The sequence below is a fragment of the Typopeltis vanoorti genome, chromosome 9, assembly GCF_054136105.1.
Source record: "Typopeltis vanoorti isolate ZY-2024b chromosome 9, IOZ_Tvanoo_1.0, whole genome shotgun sequence".
Lineage (NCBI taxonomy): Eukaryota > Metazoa > Arthropoda > Arachnida > Uropygi > Thelyphonidae > Typopeltis > Typopeltis vanoorti.
Window position 1 is genome coordinate 73,864,803 of NC_143557.1, and position 20,561 is coordinate 73,885,363.

Genomic DNA, 20,561 nt, shown 5'->3' on the forward strand with positions numbered 1-20,561 from the left:
TAATTGCTCACGTTATTTATAAAATGAATGCATTTAAATTTTAATTATCAATGTTATTTACTCAATCGGCAGCTCACCTTCATCACGCGATATATTTGAATCTTTAGTGACAATGCTTCTGTAATTAAAGTAAAACAAACAGTTTCATTCTAGCCTGTCTTTTTATCATTTCAGAATCATAAAAACACCATGATTTAAAAAAACTGAAAATGTGTATGACTTACCAAGAAACTGCTATTCGCTATCACTACTTCCAGTCTCAAGAGCCGTTTCTTACTGTTCTAATCCAATCTTGAACCATTGTAGTATCCATTCACTCCTTTCCTTGAACGCTTATGAATTCCAGAGGAAATTTCCCCTTCAGCATTGTTTTTCTTTTGAATATTACATAAGGAGGCAACTTTCTTCCATCTGCAGTAATTGTGAGCATTATTGTGCATCACCATTTAAACTTTTTACTTATGCTGGGTAAACTTTTTAATTTCATTTTTCATAAAGTAACATCAGGGGTTGCAAGATATACACAAGGGAGAGTTATGTTTGAGTAAATACGGTACTTGATGTGAAAACTTTTTTTGCCTACATTTAGATAAGGATTGAAACAAAAATATAATTTCTTCTTAAGCGTAATAGACAAAATATTTGTCGTGGCAAGTGACTTACATGCTGCTTACTCTGGGGCATTTCAATGAGTTGTGATTTAGTTTTAGCGAATAGAGTATTTTTAATGGCAAAGTAAGTGTATTGTTTCCCCTTACTGCAAATTTAAGTGTATTTGTACTATGAGAGCTTAATAGATAACCTGGAAACTCCACTGTAGAGAATCCTGTAGTGAGATTCAAATTTGCAGTCTGTTAGTAGGAGAAAAATTACTACCCAAAAGGGAGTCGCTACCTATTTGGTAGTGACTCCCTTCTTTACAACAGTGCATTACATGTCGGTTATGATATTGTAATTTTTAAGGCTAGTGCTGGGTGGTTTGCTAGATTCAAGAAAAGAATAAATCTTAAAACGTTTTATCAACTGGAGTCTGCAAGTGCTGGTCATAATGCTGCCAAAGAATTTCCTTCAACATTTTCAAAAACTACTGAAGAGGAAGGCTACTATTCTCATCAAATTTTCAATGTTGATGAGACAAAGGTTTAAAGATTCAAATTTCAAAGGATTGTCTAACCATATTACTGTATTTGCCGGCGTATAAGACGCACTTTTTTCCTTTGAAAATAGGTCTGAAAAAGAGGGTGCTTCTTATACGTCGATATTTAGTTTTTAATTACAGTACTTTCATTTCTGGAAATTTTCTCTATTCTGAGGTATGCGATTTCTTTCTTGCTTCCTTGCAGTGTGTGAGAACATTCCAGTTACATAGAGTTCATGGATGCACGTGCGCTATCATCGACAATCACAGCTGTTAAACCACAGATCTACCGTTAAATGTTCTCTAAATTTCTTGGCAAATTATGACTGAAAAACATCGGCATTGCTACAATATTGCATATGCTAAAGAACATGGAAACAAGGCTGCAGAGACATTTCGAGCCATCCCCAACTGATAAAATGATAAGAACGTGGTGGAATCAGGAAGAGGATCTAAAAAAAAAGCAACTCACAGTAAATATAACCTACGAAGTGGAACTGCACAATGGCCAGAACTGAATACTTGGATTTTAGACCACAGAAAAGCAGAACTTTCAGTCCTGCTTTTCTGTGGCCTGCCCTACTGGTATGGGATCAGTTTCGTTCTCACAGAACAGAAGATGTTAAAAATAAACTCAAGGAATTGAAAACTCAGTTAGCTGTAATTCCAGTTTCAACCTTTAGATGTGTGTATTAATAAACCATTTAAGGGATTTATGAAGGAGAAGTGGATGCAGTCTTCAGATTTTGATGTTATGCCATCAGGAAGAAGCCTAGCATTTCGCAAGTTTTTGAGTGGGTCAAAGCTTCATGAGATGCTGTGAAACTGAGACAGTGGTTAAATCATTTAAGAAGTGTGGCATTAGTAATGCACTGGATCGTACAGAGGAGAATTTGTTGTATGAGGACTCAGATTCTGATTTAGAAGAGGTTTCAAGTGTGTCTTTATTTAGCCCAGAAATTCATCTCCAGAGCTAAATGAAGAGACACTTGAAACCTCTTCGAAATAAGAATCTGAAAGTAGACTTACTTATTACTTTATATTTGAAATACTGTAAATTCATTATAATATCCAGTGCTCAAGTTTTTTTCCTAAAAAAATGTGTACACAATACTTATACGGCGATAAATACGGTACTTGGTAGGAATGCTTCTGGAGATTCAGCAGGAAAGGTGGCATCAGTGTTTTGGGATGCTAAAGCCATTTTGTTTATTAATTATCTTGAAAAGGATAAATCAGTAACTGGGGAATATTATTCCATCTTTTAACCTTCTTAAAAAATTTGTGAGAAAAGACCCAGTTTGCAGAAGAAAAAAAATCATCTTTCATCAGGACCCCAGATTTGGCTCCCTCTGACTTCCTCTTCCCAAAACTAAAACTCTTCCTTGCTGGTCAGCATTTTTCTTCAAATCAAGATGATTGCAGCTGTAGAGGGGTATTTTGCAGATCTTACTGAGAACCACTACAGGGACGGGATAATGGCACTGGAATAAATGTATATGTTGAGAAATAAAAATAATTTTGAAATTATAAATTTGTTTTTTCTTTGTTAGGCTGAGAACTTTTCAGACAACCCTCATATAACTACTGAAAAATACTGCAGGGAGAATCATTTGGAATTTAAAGCTTTATTGCTCCTTGATAACATACCAGGTCATCCTACAATGTTAAGTGATTTAAATCCAAATGTACCCTAGTACCACCAGCTTACTTCAATGTATGGAGCAAACAATAATAACAATCATCGAACGCTTTTATTTAGCCAGGTTGTTACAACAGCTATTAGTGTAAATGAAACTGTAACCCAGAAACCCTTTTGGAAAGGATACAATATCTTAGAAGCAGCAATGGTCAAAATCATTGATCATTGAGGTATCTTTTAAGTACAGTTAAGTACAGGATAACAATCCAAATGCCAAAGGAAATTCTACGATTTACAAAGGTTAATAGAGAGTTGGCCTACTGCAAACAAGTGTATGTAGAAATGTGTGTGTGTGTGTGGGGGGGGGGGGGGTTTCCAGACACTTTCCCTAATAGGAAAAGTGTCTGGAAACTTTTCTGATAATTTGAGCAGTTAGGACACTTTTTAAAATAAATTTTTTATTAATGCATTTTTACTATCTTTGTGTAAAGTTCATTTATTTCAGAAACACATTAACAAATTTAACAATATATCTTATGAAAAAAAAAAGTTCATCTTATGACCATTCAACTTAAAAACACATTCAGGTTCATAAGTTAGGTTTGCCTGTATATATACATGTATGCATAAAATAAATTTTGCATAAAACACAATTTAATTTATTTCAATTTAATTCCTTTTTATCAGGATGGAATACTTACTAAGCAGGAAGAAATTAACCTGGGAGCATCAGAGGAATCAGAAGTAGAAGAATCAGGTGATGAAGATGTAATAGAAGAGATCGACTCAGATGATTCTGAGGCTGTATTAGCAATAGAAGAAAATAATAAAAATATCGTGGATGATAATGAACCTCCACCATTACCACCACGCACAAAGCCATCAATAGACTTGGATCTGTCTCCATCAGAAGTAATATCTTACCCAGAAACTGAAACAGATTCTGTGATTGAAAATAGTATCTCTGAAAAAACTGACAGTGACAACAAAAAAAGAAAACTTAGTGACAATGAAAAGGAAGACACTCAAGTCTTCCAAGATATACATAATTCATTGGAAAATTCCCTGAGTAGTCCAGATTCAGCTTCTGAAATGAATGATATTTCAGACAAAAGAATGTAAGTATTACTTTGTTTTCTAAGAATCATCATAATTTAGGGGTCTGCAAGAAAGTTATAAACTTTCCTGCAGATCACAGTTGTGTTATCATGCATAATGATCTTTGATTCTATACTGTTTATTTTAGTTTTAAGGACGGAAAATCCTGTGGTGCAAAGGTCCTCAGTGAATATGTTTGGAGGATGATATTTATAAAAAGTGATCACTCAGCTATTTATAACTCAATTAACCAGTCCTTCACTATATTAATATGTCATCTAATTCCTGGAACAACTCAACTGGATAATTAAGAGATTACAATGTATATATGAATTATCGTATTAAGGAAAATGGTATTATATCTCATATTCAAATAAGAAATGTTAAGCCTAGATTTTGACTTTATGCAAGCCAAAATTTGATCCAAAGGTAGGCAGGAGGAAACAAAATCAGACTTCAACCTCAATACAAACCTATAGAAAAAGTTACAAAATTGCCTAAATTATTTAAATAGCATTTCAGCAATTTTGTAATGTAAGGATAATATAATGGGAAGTCAATTAAATAAATATTACCATTGTACAGGCAACTCCATGGAGTCCTAAGATTCATTGTGGGAGACCTGAACTATTAACAATATTTATCATATCTCTCCTTGAAACCATTAGTACACAGAGCACTTACACCACTCTCCAAGTGAAAAATCCAGTCCTCATGCTCTTGATAACCACACTGTTGTAGTGATGACCTTGCTTTATGCAAGGTCATCATCTGAAGTACACACACAAGCTATATTAAATTTCAAATAGTATGCCAAAGAGATAATGATTTGATCAACTGTTATCTTCTGGCCTGACATCTAGTGGAAAAAAAAACCTACATCAAAGCTATATATGTAATATTATCAGTTTTATACAGGGTGGGCCAAAAGTCACGAAGGGGTTTCAATATTTAATAACTCCTTTATTTTTTGTTTTAAATTTACAATACCATAGCATCATATACAATATACATAGGAAATAAATTTACACTAGGTGTGAAAAATCAAATCTTGTAATTGGCGTCCATTTTCTGCTTCGCACAAACGTGCCCGTTCTAAGGTGTTTTTCATGACACCTCTTAGTGTTTCAGGTTCATGCTCTGAATATTGTTCTTCAGCTGTTGGAATGTCTGAGGCTGTTAACAAACTTTTTCTTTGAGATAGTCCCATAGGAAGAAATCAGGAATTATCTGTAGAATGCACAAGGCCAGCTTATGTTGCAACCACGAGAAATTATTCTTCCCTCAAAAATTTGCCTGAGTAGTTGGATTGTGGCTGTTGCTCTGTCCTGTTTGAACCACGTCATGTTTATCTTGAACTGCTGGGAGCAAGAAAATTTCGATCATAGACCAATATTCATCTCCCATTACAGGGTTCCCAATGTGGTCTTCGAAAAAGTAAGGTCCAATCACTTCTTCCGACTTCACCTCCACACCAGACTGTATTCCCTTTGGTAAATTGCCCTGGGATTTTCTGAACCCTAAATCCTGCAGTTTTGTTTATTAACGAAGCCATTCAAATGAAAATGTGCTTCACCTGACATTATCAGCTTGGAGATAAATTCGGGATTTCTCCTTGCTAATTCTTGAAATCTGACTGCATACTGAAATTGTGGGCATAATTTGGTGGCTTCAGCTGTTGTACCAACTGGATTTTATACAGAAACAAGTTCAAGATTTTCAGAATATGCCGGAGCGACGTTCGAGAGACTCCAACCTGTCCAGACTGCCTTCGAGTTGACGTGCTCTGGTCTTCTGCAACACTCTCCCTTACATGCTCAACTGTGGCTTCATTCTTGAGTGGGGTTTGCCTGTTCGTGGATGGTCCTTTACTGAACCCCGTTCCTCAAAATGACCAATCAAATGCCTAATCATTGATTCGCTCAGAGAATCTCTCACACTAATGGTGACTATGTGCTTGTTGGGTCAGAATTATTGATCCTTGGTTTTGATAGTCAAATTTCACAATTTGTGTTCACTATTTGGTTGTGAATTTTTCCATGGTTAATCTCCGTCATCTTTATAAAATCTGCAAAGGGGAAAAAATTAATTTAAAAAGGTTATTAAAACTTCAGATCCCTTCATGACTTTTGGCCTACCCTGTAGCAACAGTAGTGTCCTAATTTAACATGAGAGTTCTTATATTAGAGTTAAGATCCAGGATTACTTACAGTCCTATTTATAATTGAGCCATTCACAAGCCAAATCAATTAACGCCACTTTTTGAATTTTAGTGTCAAAGCGCTTGATTGACTGCTAACTTTTTATATTCATAATAAATTTCCCTAATAATAAGGTAATCCTTATTATTAGGGAAATAATAACACCACTAAATGACAAAATTTTTGTTAGCCATCGAATAATAAATAATTTATTTCAGAAGCCAATCTAATTAACTCCATACTCTAATGTAAATCATTGCAATTCAAATGCAGAAGCAAGTACTTGATAACGGTAAATTGTTTAGTGCTGTCTCATCACAAAAAAAAGTAAAATAATTAATCAGTTACAGTCTAACTGCTGCAGAAGTAAGTACTTGTGAATTTTAGTGTCAGTTGTTTTTAGGAAAAAGAAAAATTATACCGTTATAATATCAAGATGGATGTGGAAAATGATGAATCTGATGGTTCTTCAATACGATTTATTAGCAGAAAGCTCGGCTCAAGAAAACGTTTATGTATTTCTTCGGATTTATCATCTGATTGTAGCAGTGAAAACATTACAACAAATAATTCGATTGGGCGGAAAAGAAGTTGTAATCCTGATAAACGGGCTCGAAATGTCCAAAAGGATAGAAGAATAACAGGTTTGGAATACAGAAATAGAAGGGAAAATTTAATACCTGCAAAAACATTTGTAGATGTAATATGTCGATGTCATCAGAAGTGCAATGAAAAAATTACTTCGGATGAAAGTGAAGCTGCCATGGAAGTATTTTATAATTTAAACAGTCAACTTGAGCAAAATATTTTTTTAAGAGGTTGTATTAAAGTTAACGAAATAAAAAGAAAGCACCTGAAGGATAACAGTAAAATGCCAAGATCACGTTCTTTCACATATTATTTTCAAAATAACCAAAAAAATTATATTTATGTTTGCAAAAAATATTTTTTTAAGGATAATTATCAGATAAGTGACGGACGAATATACGACTGTTGTTTTAATGAACAAGTTTCGTCTTTAATTGATCGTCGGGGTCGCCATGTCCCAGGCAATAAAATCGATGATGCACATTATAAAACATATAGACTCATTTCCCACCTATACGCGGAGCTCACAATCCGAGATGAAAATATTTAAATCCAGACCTAAATATTAAGAAAGTGTAAGAACTGTACATCGCGCAATGTGAAGATGAAGATATAGTACTGGTGAAAGAAAAATATTACTACAAGGTATTCTCCACTAAATTTAATTTACATTTCAAGCAACCGTCTAAAGATACTTCTTGTGGAAAGGCTTAGACGTTGATTATGCATTTTCACTATATTATTTAAGGAAATTACAATGTACTAGGATATACATTAAAATAAATTTTAATATATTTCTATATTTCGGCAACGTCACGTTGCCATTTTCAAGAACTTAAGTACAAGACACGTGCACGTAGGCAAAACACAACAATAAGTGAGGAAGAAGTATGAAGCTGTTATTTCTCCTGAAGTCCTGATGGTGCCCTCTAGTGGGCAATGTTGGTATTCTTGGGCGATTGGGCTGAAGGTCTAATGATGTAGGTTTCCCAAATTTGAGAAAGTCTCATGCAGCCAAATTTGTTGAGGTTTGGATCGTTTCTTAGAGCTGAAGCTGATTCTATGAAAAGCCTTTCATATCTGTATTTGCTACGGTGTATTATCCTGGCTTTCTTCCACCGTATTCTATGGCAGGTATGCAGCGCATGGTCAGCAAGACCAGAGTGGCTGTATTGGTGAAACCGGATGTAGTCCTTGTGTTCTGAAATTCTGATATTTGCTGTCCTGCCTGTTAGGCCAAAGTAGGAGGACAGCTTACAGCTGCAAGGGACCTGGTATACACCAGGTAGGTCTAGGGGGGGAGGTTGGTCTTTAGTTGAGCGGATAAGGGATGCCAATTTTTTATATGGTTTGTAACAAGAAGTTATGTTTTTTAGGATTTTTGTGATTTTTTCCGAGGTGCATCAGATGGTGATGAATTTAGAGTAATCCTTGTTGTGAGGGGGGGGGGGAAGAGGGGGGTTGTGGTTTACTGGTTTCAATTTTTGGGGGGGGGGTAGCCATTGGCTGAGAAAGTGTTGAGAATGTGGTTTAGTTCTGTGGTTAGGGCATTGTCATTAGAGCAGATAAGTTTAGCCCTGTTGTGTAGTGTCTTAATGACTTCATATTGTTGTGAGGGGGTGGGGGTGGGATTGTTGGTGAATGTATCTGCCTGTATGGGTGGGTTTTCTATATACTGAGAAAACCAAGGTTCCATCAGGCTGGCGGGTGACTAGTGTGTCTAAGAAAGGAATGCAGTTGTTTTTTTCTTCTTCCAGGGTGAATTTGATTCTGAGGTGTTGGTTGTTTGAGTGTGTTAAGAAGGAGAGGAGTGCATCGGAGCCATGTGGCCAAATATCGATTACATCATCTACATAGCAAAGCCAAATGGTTGGTTTTTGTGGGGCAGAGGTTAAGGCTTTCTCTTCAAAAGTCTCCATATAAAAGTTGGCCAAGGGTGGGGAGAGTGGAGAACCCATGGCTGTCCCCTCTATTTGTTTGTAGAATTTTCCTTGCCAAACAAAATAGCCTGAGTTCATTGTGAACTGAAATAGGGCTGTGATATCGGGAGGAAATTTAGCTTGGATTAGCTCTAAGGATTCTTTGAGTGGGACATTTGTGAATAAGGAGGAGACATCAAAACTGACCATTATGTCAGTGTGTTTGAGCATAAGGTTTCTATGCTGGCTTTGAAATGGGCTGAGTTTTTTTATATATGCAGGTGTGTTGCCAGTATAGTGTGAGAGAGCTTTGGCCAAATGTTTAGCTAGTTTGTATGTGGAGGAATCAATGCCATCCACTATGGGACGTAATGGCACATTTTCCTTGTGAATTTTTGGGCGTCCATAAATACGGAGGGATATGGAGTTATATGGTTTTAGTTTGTTGGTGATTTCCACAGGCCAAGAAGTGACCTTCTTAAGGAGCCTGTGGAGTTTTCTAATTTGTGAGTTGGTGGGATTGTACTCGATGGGGAGGTAAGTGGCTCGATCTAACAATAGAGATTTCAGCTTACCTGTGTAATCTTTTTGGTTCAGCAATACTGTGGCATTCCCTTTGTCAGCTTTGGTGATTATTATTTTCTTGTTTTTCTTTCTAGTAGCGATTTAATTTCTTTACTGGGCATGTTGGTTTTAGGTGGTTTAGCTTTGGTCAGAACACAAGCTACATCCAGTCTAATATCGTTGGCGAATTGCGCGTTCAATCCATATCATATCCTCAGCAGGTATTCTTCTGGGCGCAATGGCGAAGTTGTGGCAATGTGTGAGGGCGTCGAGTGCTTCAAGTTTCACACTAAGTGACGACGGGTTAACTGCCGTTTCGGTAGGAAGTTGCGATTTCGAGATCATGTCCTTTTTTAATTTTTCAATCTCGTACAAAATAGACCAAATTTTGTGGCATAAGGTGCTTGAAAGGTCATCTTCTAGTGCCTGTAGAAATCAACAACAAACTACAACACAACAACAACACAAAATAATTACCAATTACTCATCACTGAATTGATTGTTCACATCATTCAGTGCAATAGTGTCACAACAGACATACTACAAAGAAGTGCTATTAATACCCCTCGTTCATCAAATTATACCGCATAATCTGATGATTCATTTTTAGAAACCAGTCCTCCATGGAATTACTCATTTTCCTACTTTGCTTTATCACTGATTTTGCTATTGCATGGTATGTGGAGTACATTTTGTAGCAGCAATGTGAGATTTCATTCATATTCACTCTAACTTGAAAGGTAAGTTGAGCTTTACCTCTGCACCCCCATATTTATTCATATTTTTCCTACTTAAGGTATAAAGTAAATGCCACTTTAAGCATGCCCTCAATCAGTATTTTCTCACTATTTATTTCAGAGTGTGTACCAATTCATTTTCTGATCTCATAATTTCTTGGAGTTCTAATTTTTATCCATTTGATGGCTGCAGCTTTCGGTATTATATTTGAATATAGTTAATTAATTGTTGGCTCAGTAAACAGCGTACCTGCTTTTCAACTAACAGACTGTAGGTTTGAATCTCCAAAAGCTTCTTCTAAATCATAACTGTCGTGTGTGTGGGGGGGGGGGGAATATATATGCAGTATATAATAGGTGTATATTGAAGGTCATTTTGAACAATTTCAGTTTGAATCCTAAGATTCATTTGGCATTTTAAACGGTAAAACTAGTCTGAGTTGAATGGAAGATTTTTTTTTTTTTCATGCTAAAATTAGATCATTTTAGTAGCAAAATCAGGATTATATACATAATAAGATTAGGTTCATTTCACGTGACTAAAAAATATACCTTTTTTTTGATTAATCTTATTTTTTCCTGCGGCTTTGTAGATAGAACTTTATTTATAATAGATTTTGATATTATAATTTTATATCGATTACTAGCTGAGAAGATAATTCATTTTATCTTGTTTCTTTTTCCTGCTCCACTAATGTTCATGGATAGTCAACATCCAGGTTTCTTTCCTTTGATAGTAAAACATTTGCTGTTGTAATATTAGCCACTATGTTCTTACTGACTTCACACTCGTTATCGAACATAATTCGTTGCTAAAGGTTGTTTGAAAACTGAAACAATTTTCTCATAAGAATTAATGTGAAATGGATCAATTCGTTCCTGAACTCCAGATGGTTGCTTATTTAAACCTTTATAACAGTACTTCATGCATAAAATCTTACACAAAAAGAATAAATAGATAAAATATAGACGAAAATTTAACTTCACTTTACCTGTACAGAGGAGAGTTGATGGCATAAGTGGAAGGAAGGGGAGTCCTCTTCCATAAAAACATCAGGTAACTGTCCTTCTGGGGTTTTTTCTTCTCTTGGCACCAATCGACTATGTTTGAGAGACATTGGGCCCTGTCTCACTAAAAACCTGTACAATGAGATTTGTTTTTGCCTGTGTTTTAAAATTTTTCTGAAGTGAGACATGGCATGATGCAGTTTGCCACAAAACTTTGCACCTCACCTCATTTCGTTGATCAAAGAACTAGGAACATCCTCTGTCTCTGAAGACACTTCCTTCACGAACATCTTTTGCTGCTCCAGTTCTTCTGTGTTGAGCTCATTCCTGTGGTCCTCCATATCAGCATTGTCAACTTCCAAGCACATTCTTTTGCCCAGAGACACAATATCATCACCAACAGCAACATACTCAGCCCCAATGTCTCTGTCTGCTACACAGTCTGGCCACAGTTTCTTCCAGACCAAGTTCATGGTCCTGTAAGTTACTTGCACCCAGGCTTTGTCAAGGGCACTTAAGCAATGGAAGTGAATGGACACCTAAGTAAGTTAAGGTGAAGTTTCCAGACTTCTCTGAGTGTTAATAATGTGTCAGAAGTCACTTCAAAAGACCTCTGAAGCAGTGCTTTGGTGGAGTTTCTTAAAGTTCGAAATGACCCGTGGGCTGGATTCGAGGAGTCATGTTAGGGGTCAGGAACTTCACTGCAATAAAAAATCAAACTCCTCCACCAACTTTTCCTCCAAGCCTGGAGGGTGAGCAGGAGCATTATCCATCACAAGAAGGCATTTTATTGTCAAATGTTTTTCTTTGAGTTATTTTCTCACACTTGAGGCGAAGACTTCATGGATCCACTCAATAAAAAATTGCCTGGTTACCTGCACCTTACTATTAGCCTTCCACATAACAAACAATTTACTTTTCATCACATTATTTTTCTTAAACACCCTCGGTTTCTCAGAGTGATACACCACATAGTATAAACGTCAGCCTGTCCTTCATTGGCTTGTGTCCTGGCAATGCTTTTTCCTCCAGTGTTCTAGGTCCTCCTTGGTAATTTTTTCCAAAATAGACCGGTTTCATCACTTGTTGGGGAAGAAAACCCTCAGCCTTTACATAGTCACTAAATTTTTGCAGATATTTCTCAGCAGCTTCTAGGTTCAAACTCACAACCTCCCCATGCCTAACCACACTCATATGCCACTTCTCTTAAATTTCTTGAACCATCCCTCTACTAGCTTTGAACACATCAATATCACCACTCGTACTAGGATTTTTTCTTTAACAGGTCATCATGTAATTGCCTCGCTTTTTCACAAATTACAGCCCCAGAAACATTGCTGGCGTTTCTGAAGTTTTTATATTTATAAAAAAAACACAAAGAAAATAAAAAAAAAAATAAAAAAAAGCACTGCAAATTCGAGCAGGTGTTTTCACTGAGTAAGGCTGCGGCGTAATTTACGCTTTCTCGCCGTATATGTCACCCCACGGGACACTTGGCTGCTGGTGTGCCTGTTCGGAAACCGATGCGTTTGAGAAGAGAGTCGTTCGACAACTGAGGTTCCACTGCATAGTATTTTTTAGCTTTAATATATCAGATTAAAATAATGTTTCTCCATCTATACAGCATTTTCAGGAAGATATTTAATAAACAATCATTTCAATAATATAAATGAAAAATACTGGATTGACAGTTTAATCACAATTATCATTTTATTTTTCTGCAGCTTTCTGGTTCTCACAGTGAGCTAATTTTTTGTCTAAATTAGCTCGCTGTGAGTTTTTACGGGGACAGCTCTTTGAATAAAAGTAACAAATGTGTTTATAGTTTTGACCACTAGAATGTGTTGTAATTGCAGGTGCAACTTTTGAGTTCGGTGATGCAGCCATTGAAGTAGGAGGGTGTGAGTGGAGCATGTCCGAGGTTATGTCATGGAGCAAAGAGCTATGATAAAATTTTACTATAAATTAGGAAAAACTGCTACAGAAGTGTACCAAGACTTAAAGTACCATGCTCAGGTGTTCCCCTGTGCATGGCTCAGGGGAACACCTGAGCCGTAAACTGCCAGCTACAATAATATGATGAGAAACATTGTTTTAATGAATCAAAAAGTGAGTCAAACCTGGTTAATTATTAAAGTCGATGTTAAATCTATCTTAGTGAATTACTTGAAAAAAAATTCTGCAGATATCAGTGTGCATCGAAGGAGCAAAATCTAAAAACTTATTTTAATTACAAGAATTTTTGAGAATTCATCCTTCTCTTCCACCTCCCTCACTATAATTAATCATTTCTGTAAGCAGAATGATTTGATTTTTTTTAATGTAAATTCCACCTAGGAAAAGTTATTTGGGATATTCATAGTACATTAGTACAATGGGTAGACAGGGCTAGATAGTGAAGTTCAGACCTGAAATTGGGATTGTAGTAGTACCACCATTTTAATGGTAAAAACAAATGTCTATAGTACTTGGGTAAAAAATAGCCAAGTTCAAATTGTCTAGACATCAAAAATACTGTTTTTTTTTTTTTAATTAAAATCTGTAAGACTAATAAACTTTTATGATATAATATGGTGGGACCTTTCCTTGGTGTACCACAAATTTCACCATAATGGATCAGGATTTTCCTTCAATTCTGTTTTCTCCCTCCCCATTGAAGATTATATTAAGTTATGGTTTTTAGCTTCTCTTAGATTCCTTGTGAAATAAAATGTGACAGCTTGGTTGGCCAAAGAGAATGAACTGGCAGCCCAGGATAGGGAGAAATCCTACATGTTATTTAGGATTTTTTTGACTTTATACATGTCAAAAAGATTCACAGTATTGACTTTATACATGTCAATACTGTGAATCTAGCATCTAAAGATGCTAGATTCACAGTATTCCACAATGCCCATTAAGGTCTGGATTTTAATCCCATCTTCGAACCCAAAGAAACTTTATAGAGGATTGAAAACTCAGGGTTTTTTAATCCCACAGCAACAGACACAATACACTATCTCATAGCATTAGTTGTTTTGATCACAATTCTCAAATTTCAGCTGTCATTTTAAAATTATTGAATCTGCCAATTGTTTTTGTGTATGTAGCTTATTTTATTTCATTAACCTGGCTGTTCAGGAGAAAAATGGGTCATTTGTATTAGTCCGGTCAGACATGGGAAAAAGTTGACAGCCTCAGCATCTGTTGAACTAAATGAATTACATCATAGTATTTTTGAAGAATTAGTTCTGAATATTATATTGATTCACTATGATGGACTTTATATATACTCACAACAAAGAATTTGAAAATATATTGTTTCTAACACTTGATATTTATGCTTGCATACAAGAAAAGTTTTCAAGAAAATATGCTACCCAGGCCTAACTTTAATTATCCTAACTTGTTGTATATTCATTATCGTTTAACAAGAATTTTTTTTTGGAGGGGGAGAGCTTGTTTTCTTCCAAAAATGATGTACTTTTTTTATATATATTTTTATTACACACACACACACACACACACACACACACACACACACACACACACATATATATATATATATATATATATATTTTTAATATCCTTACCTGCATTTTTGACTGTTTTACAGAGAGGCTGAATTACGGAAAAGGCAACGTAGGGAGCGGTTAGAAAAAACTGCAGCAACAGTGCAGAAAATGCGGCTGAAGCAACAAGAGTGTGAAGCATGGTTACGACGCAGGTCATTAATAAAACATATTTCAATAGGCTTAGTACTTTTACTTGGCACAGGTGTTTTGGTATATAGATATTATTCAAAAAGTTAAGTGTTTCACATTATGAAACACCACTATATACCAGACTATAGCAGTATGTTTTAAATGTAATTGTAGACAGTTTCACATATTAAGTTATAATAAAGAACTTTCATTTCATAATGATACAGAATTTGGAGTATCGACTTCAATCATATATACTCTGTGATATTAACATGTCCTTTTAAAAAAAAAAAAAACAGAAAGATAAAGGAGTCCATCAGCATTGCTCTGTGCAGATTTTTTTCTGAAAAGGTTTGAAAACACACAATCATAATATATGGTTTCTGTTTCTTTATCAATAATAAACAAAACATAGGAAATTAAGTTAGTTTCTTTCAATTTGTGCCTTAGTATATTTGTTATTTACTGGTGTCAGAAGACTGATACCATAAGCAGTATTGGTTACTTTGGAACTTCGATAAGTTGAATAGAAACATTTGTTGTGTGTGGGGGGGGGGGGGGAATTATAATGGCTAATGGTTGTACTTCAGTGAATATCCCTTTCCTGGAAGTGGAAATAATAAACTTTTTTTTTTTTTTCTAAGTCAGAATACAGATTTTTGTAAAGCATTTTTAAATCGCCTTCACGATCTTTCTTTAATTCAATACAGGCATTGGCTCAAATAACGATGAGGGAAATATTTTTTTCCCCTCTCCAGTTTCATAATTCTGCAAAATTATTAAATATATTTACATTATCTTTTTCAGATTTTGAAGGGTAAATATTGGGAACATTCTGATAATCCTTGGTATATAATGTCTACTCACACACACACACACACACACACACAAAGCACATTGTACCTGAAAATCACACTGAGAAATTTTATATTCTACTTATCGAAGTTCATCAAAAATCTAAAATTTCTACTTAAATGTGACATAATTAATCCCAGCAAAAATCTTGGATTATGTTCCTAATTAAGTTGTTTATTTTAAATTAATATTCTATATTCCTGCAAATAAAATTTAAATTAGACATACAGAATTTGAGGGCTTTCACTTATATGCAATTTTTTGTCAGTCGCTTGAATAAATTTTTATATTGAAATATGAATATGATTGTTTTTTTAATTCACTACATGTGTGAACTAATAAGAATGTAACAGTTTTTTTTTAATTCATTAGTTAAATTATAAGAATCTAGAACTTTGATATACATTTCCACTGGTGTTTAAAAATACTGCAGATTTTTTTATAGTATGGGGGAAGAAAATGTAGTTTTTTAAAATTTGTAAGACTTACTCATTTTTCTATTAGCATCTTTGTATCTGTTTAAGATACAGTAGAAAGTTTGGTCAGATTTGTGTTTCACTGTACATGATCTGAACCACTATGAGACGTTGTTTTACATTTTTGAACACAGATGAAGTTTTCTATTCATGCTCGAGCATGAACTTTGTAGATGTATAGTTGTTAATACCTGTAATATCAAGATTAGAGCATGTTATGTAGAACTAATCAATTTTTTTTAAAAAAAAAAGAGAAAAGTAATATGTTTAGTTCTATCTCAATATTGGTTTTGTATGCTACAACTTGAGGTGAATTAATTATAATAAGTGTATAGATTTGCAGATAACCTACTTTAAAAAAAAAAAGCTGTAATATATTTAGTTCACAAAAACTGGGAGGAGGGGCATCTAAACAAATTCCAAGTTATATTTTTCACTTGTTAAACATTATTTAAATAAGTACATTACATAAAATTAACGCATTGAACAATTTAGCATAGCATACCATCTTTTTGAATTTTGACCATATTTTATGTATATAGTTCATACTTTGCATATTCCAATAGTCATTAAAGCATATTTCTATGGCCATATGTTGTATAGTGCTTTATATATTAATAGCAATTTTGACTAACATTTAGTGTGATGTGGGAGGAGGATGTATGTATGTGTATTATATAATGCATTCATTCTTTACCATAAACAACTTGCATATTTTAAGCCTGATCACTTTTCTGTGTTGAACTCATTTCTACTTAATACCTGGATTATTATCAAGTTGTGGATTTTCTGTACCTTTGCAATTATATAAGTTTTCTTTCATGGATAGCACAGCTCCACTCATTCTAAACTTAATAAGATATGAAAATATCTTGAAAAAAGCAAACTACTAGAGCTGTCCTCACCATGAAAACCATACATTTCTTCATCACAGAATCCAATAATTATAAGCAATAGACTCAAATTGTTGATTTTTTTTATGTAAGGGAGAGGGGTGGCATCTTAACCCATTGAGGTTTTCTGCTGCATATAAAACGTGTCATGCTGTTCTAATAAGATTTATAGATTTAGGCAACTCGATAGGCATTATCAAAGACACATTTGTTTTTATCCTTTGTGCTTTAATTCTCATTATCTAATAAATGGATAAAGATGCCTACAATATCTTGAAGAAAGCAGATTTAAATTACTCCAGTAGGTGTTCTGTGTAGAAATAGAGAATCTGTCCAACATAAACTGTTAAAGTTTGTTTACCAATATGTGGTAAAAAAAAAAAATAATGTTATTCCCCATTTCTACTCAAGTAATTTTAATGAATGCAAAAATTGTAACAATCAAAATGCATAAACTATGGTTGTCGCAATTAGTTAACATGTAAAGTGTTAGTAATGTTATGCAATTTTTAATAAACGTATTTAGTGTTCTTAATGTTGGACTTTTCTTAAACCTTTTTAAACAACTAAAGTCATAACACTTAAAACAGTTCAGGAAATTATCAGTCAAGCCTGCATGATTCCCTGTTTTTAACAATTTCCTGTTCATTTATACAGCCTCTTTAAATGTGTAAATAAAATTGCACAATGCCAGACTTGATTTTTAATTCTTCTTTCTCACAGGTCAAGAACAAAAGAGAGGGTTAGAAAAATCAGGTCACCTAAGGCAAGAAAGTGAATGGTCTTTTCAGGAAGAGCTGTCCTGCAACAATTTTAAGATTTTATCATTGTGTTTGATTATGCCACTTTATGTATTTGTACTATAATACTAAAAAATAAACTTGATCTCTTTGTTTACTGGCTGCCCTTCCTGAAAAGGACTACATTCAGCACTATTATTGCTGCAATGAATAACAGTTCATTTTATACTTGCATTCTGCAATGCTAGTAGAATTGTGTGCAAATATAAATATATATGTATATATTTTAAAAAAAAAATGCTGCTTGTTCTTATACACCATTGTGAAAATGAGAGAAAGTCACTGTACATTTAATTTTATTTACCCAGAATACAAGCATTACCTGGCACAAAGCAATACCATTCAATTGCATGCTCCTCATCTGTACTTAAAATTCTTAATCAAGTCACTCAAGATGCTCAAACACAACATTATCATGCTACTTGAATGTACCTTTAAAAACTGGCTGCGTGAATTCCAAAAAAGTGAAACCAGTTCTTGATACAAACGGTAGATTCTATGCAATTTTTGCTCTAATAGCCGCACGTTTTCCAGTAACAGCCTGGAAACCTGATTTAATGCTAGTAACAGAACAACGGGAACCGCATGTTTCACACTGCAGGAAAAAGAGCCTTGTATCTTTTTGGAGAATGGTATCTGGTGAACGGCACGTATGGCATGTCACATATTCTTCTGCAAATGGATTATATAAAAGAAAGCCAATTATAATCACAAAGATAATTTTTGTTCCAAGCAATAAATTAATAATATACATGGTTACCAACTTACTGCCATTTCTTTGGCAAAATATACCTAACAAAGTTGGAAAAACTGTTGGTTTCACATTACAAAAAAAAAAAGAATTTAGTTGGAGTAGCTAACTACTTTTTGTAACACACTTAAGCTAAATTTCATATAAGATGTCAAAAAAATAAATAATGTGAAGGTACATTATTATTTATACCAATTAATACTGATCCACAGGGATCAGTATTAATTGGTAAAATATTACTATTTAGCCACTTGAGTAAATATATAAAATTCCTGCTAGTCATTGCACCTTATGTTTTTTGAAAATAAAAATATATAAAGTATATAAAGTACAATCATTAAAAAAAGTTACTGATATGTTTTCTTGATGTAAGATTATATAAATGTCACAAAATAAACCCTGCATAATTTAATATCATTTAATCCAAAGCATCCTCCCTCCATCCACCATTTGGTTTGATAAATTCTAAATTTATAATATTGTTGCTGAAACAAAAAAGATGTGTTTCTTCCTTTTATTTTGCCTTTCCAGTAGATCAAGTTGTAATTTCCAGCATGCCTTGTATGAACTGAGTGAAATGAAACTCCTGAATGTGGTATTCTTTTAAGACACAGCAAGCAGGACATTCAATTAAAATCCAGTAAGCTCCTTGTAAACATTGTTGCTGCACAGCTGTGTAAGGAATTTATTTATTTTTTAATGTGAATACAAAACATAGCACTATATATATTTTAGGTTTAATGTTAATTTAATATCGTGCAACTTATAACGCAAAGCTCAATTATTGCCGCGCAAGATCAGGGAATGTGGAGGGCGATCATGAAGAAATGTATAAACAACTTGGGTTAGTGAACAGAGAAAGTAATTATGGCAGTTTAGATTGGAATGAAGAGGTAGTTTGGGAATAAGGGAAATTAATTTCTTGAGAGATAACCATCTCAGGCAGCTTGTAAAGGAGGGCATACAAGGATGTAATTGTAAGTGGGGTTTCACATTTTCCTCCAGTTGGCGAGAGTGATCACCTGGATTGTGGCTTCTGTGAGGAAAGGATATATGTGGAATTTTATAAGGCTGGTGGTTATACCAAGCTTAGGAAATAGCATGGAATGAGGAGTTGTAAGCAGTAAGGAAATAAATGCTGCTTGGGAACTGACAAAAAAATACATATCAATGTATGAATATATTCAAAAGGCTGAAAAAGGTAGGTGTAAAATGGATGAATGAGAGGCTTAAGCGTGAAATCTGGAAGAAGGTAATTTGGAGGCAGTACAAGATGAATAATGGTGATAATCAGTTTTATGAAGAGTATAAAGAACAAGCCAGGAGAGTGACTCAGTAAGGCAAACAAAAGTGCAGCATATGCAGAAATTGGCAAATCAGGCAAAGAAAAACAAGTTTTTTTTAGATATGTGGCAGGTAGAATGGTAACTGATGCAGAAGACACCGTTGAGGTATTATTCAGTGATCAATTTATAAGGGTGTTTCAATCCTGAACACAGGGTGGCATCATGAGAAACTTAAGTGTATGAGACATAGGAGAGAATTGCTTAATTGTGAGTGAGCAAGAAGTATTTGAGGAAATAAATAACCTTAATGCCAATAAGGTGATAGGATTTGATGACATATCACCACGCATCTTAAGGGAATGTTCCAGGGAATTGGCATGCTTGTTTAATAAGAGTTTCCAAGGGAATAGAACTCCTATGATTAACTTACTTATGTACTATAAAAAGGTGACAAATACCTTGGACAGGGGAGATGCATATACAGTGGTGTAAATTGGATTTTGCAAAAGCTTTTGCTAGGCCCCCACACAACAAACTATTAAATATATTGAAACAGATAGGATTGGATAACAGACTTCTACGTTGGATCAGTGATTGGCTATCAGAAAGTTGTATATGGGGGGGGGGGGTCACATAAGAGGAAGGTCACTAGTGATGTACCACAGGGATCAGTTTTGAGACCATTGTTGTTCAGTTTGTATATTAATAATATTGGGATTGGTTTAACTAGTGATATGCAACTGTTTGCAGATGATGCAAAATTGGGGAGAGCAATGCAGAGTCGAGCAGATCCTTGCAGGAGGACTTGAATAGATTGCATGAATGGGCATGTAAGTGGAACTGTCAGTTCAATGCTGCAAAGTATACACTCGGTGAGGAAACTTTAAAGGAGGTAGAGGAAATGAGAGATCTAGGAGTGGTG

General features: G+C 34.7%; 2 protein-coding genes across 3 annotated transcripts in view; one reads left to right on the plus strand and one right to left on the minus strand.

Moving 5' to 3' along the window:
* Ptp61F (Protein tyrosine phosphatase 61F) overlaps positions 1 to 17,699 on the plus strand; it is a 184,544-nt gene extending 166,845 nt beyond the window's left edge. The window contains exons 8-10 of one of the 2 annotated variants that reach the window (XM_090397453.1): positions 3,468 to 3,898; positions 14,491 to 14,601; positions 17,526 to 17,699. In XM_090397453.1, the coding sequence (XP_090253579.1) occupies positions 3,468 to 3,898; positions 14,491 to 14,601; positions 17,526 to 17,580 (597 nt within the window). In that variant the 3' untranslated portion in view covers positions 17,581 to 17,699. Of the gene's footprint in view, positions 1 to 3,467; positions 3,899 to 14,490; positions 17,338 to 17,525 lie in introns of those variants that run through there. The other variant, XM_090397452.1, reaches the window with a different exon arrangement.
* Positions 17,700 to 17,881: 182 nt separating this feature from the next.
* eIF2beta (eukaryotic translation initiation factor 2 subunit beta) overlaps positions 17,882 to 20,561 on the minus strand; it is a 164,654-nt gene continuing 161,974 nt past the window's right edge. The window contains exon 9 of the mRNA XM_090397454.1: positions 17,882 to 18,274. Within this exon, the coding sequence (XP_090253580.1) occupies positions 18,099 to 18,274 (176 nt within the window). The 3' untranslated portion in view covers positions 17,882 to 18,098. The remainder of the gene's footprint in view (positions 18,275 to 20,561) is intronic.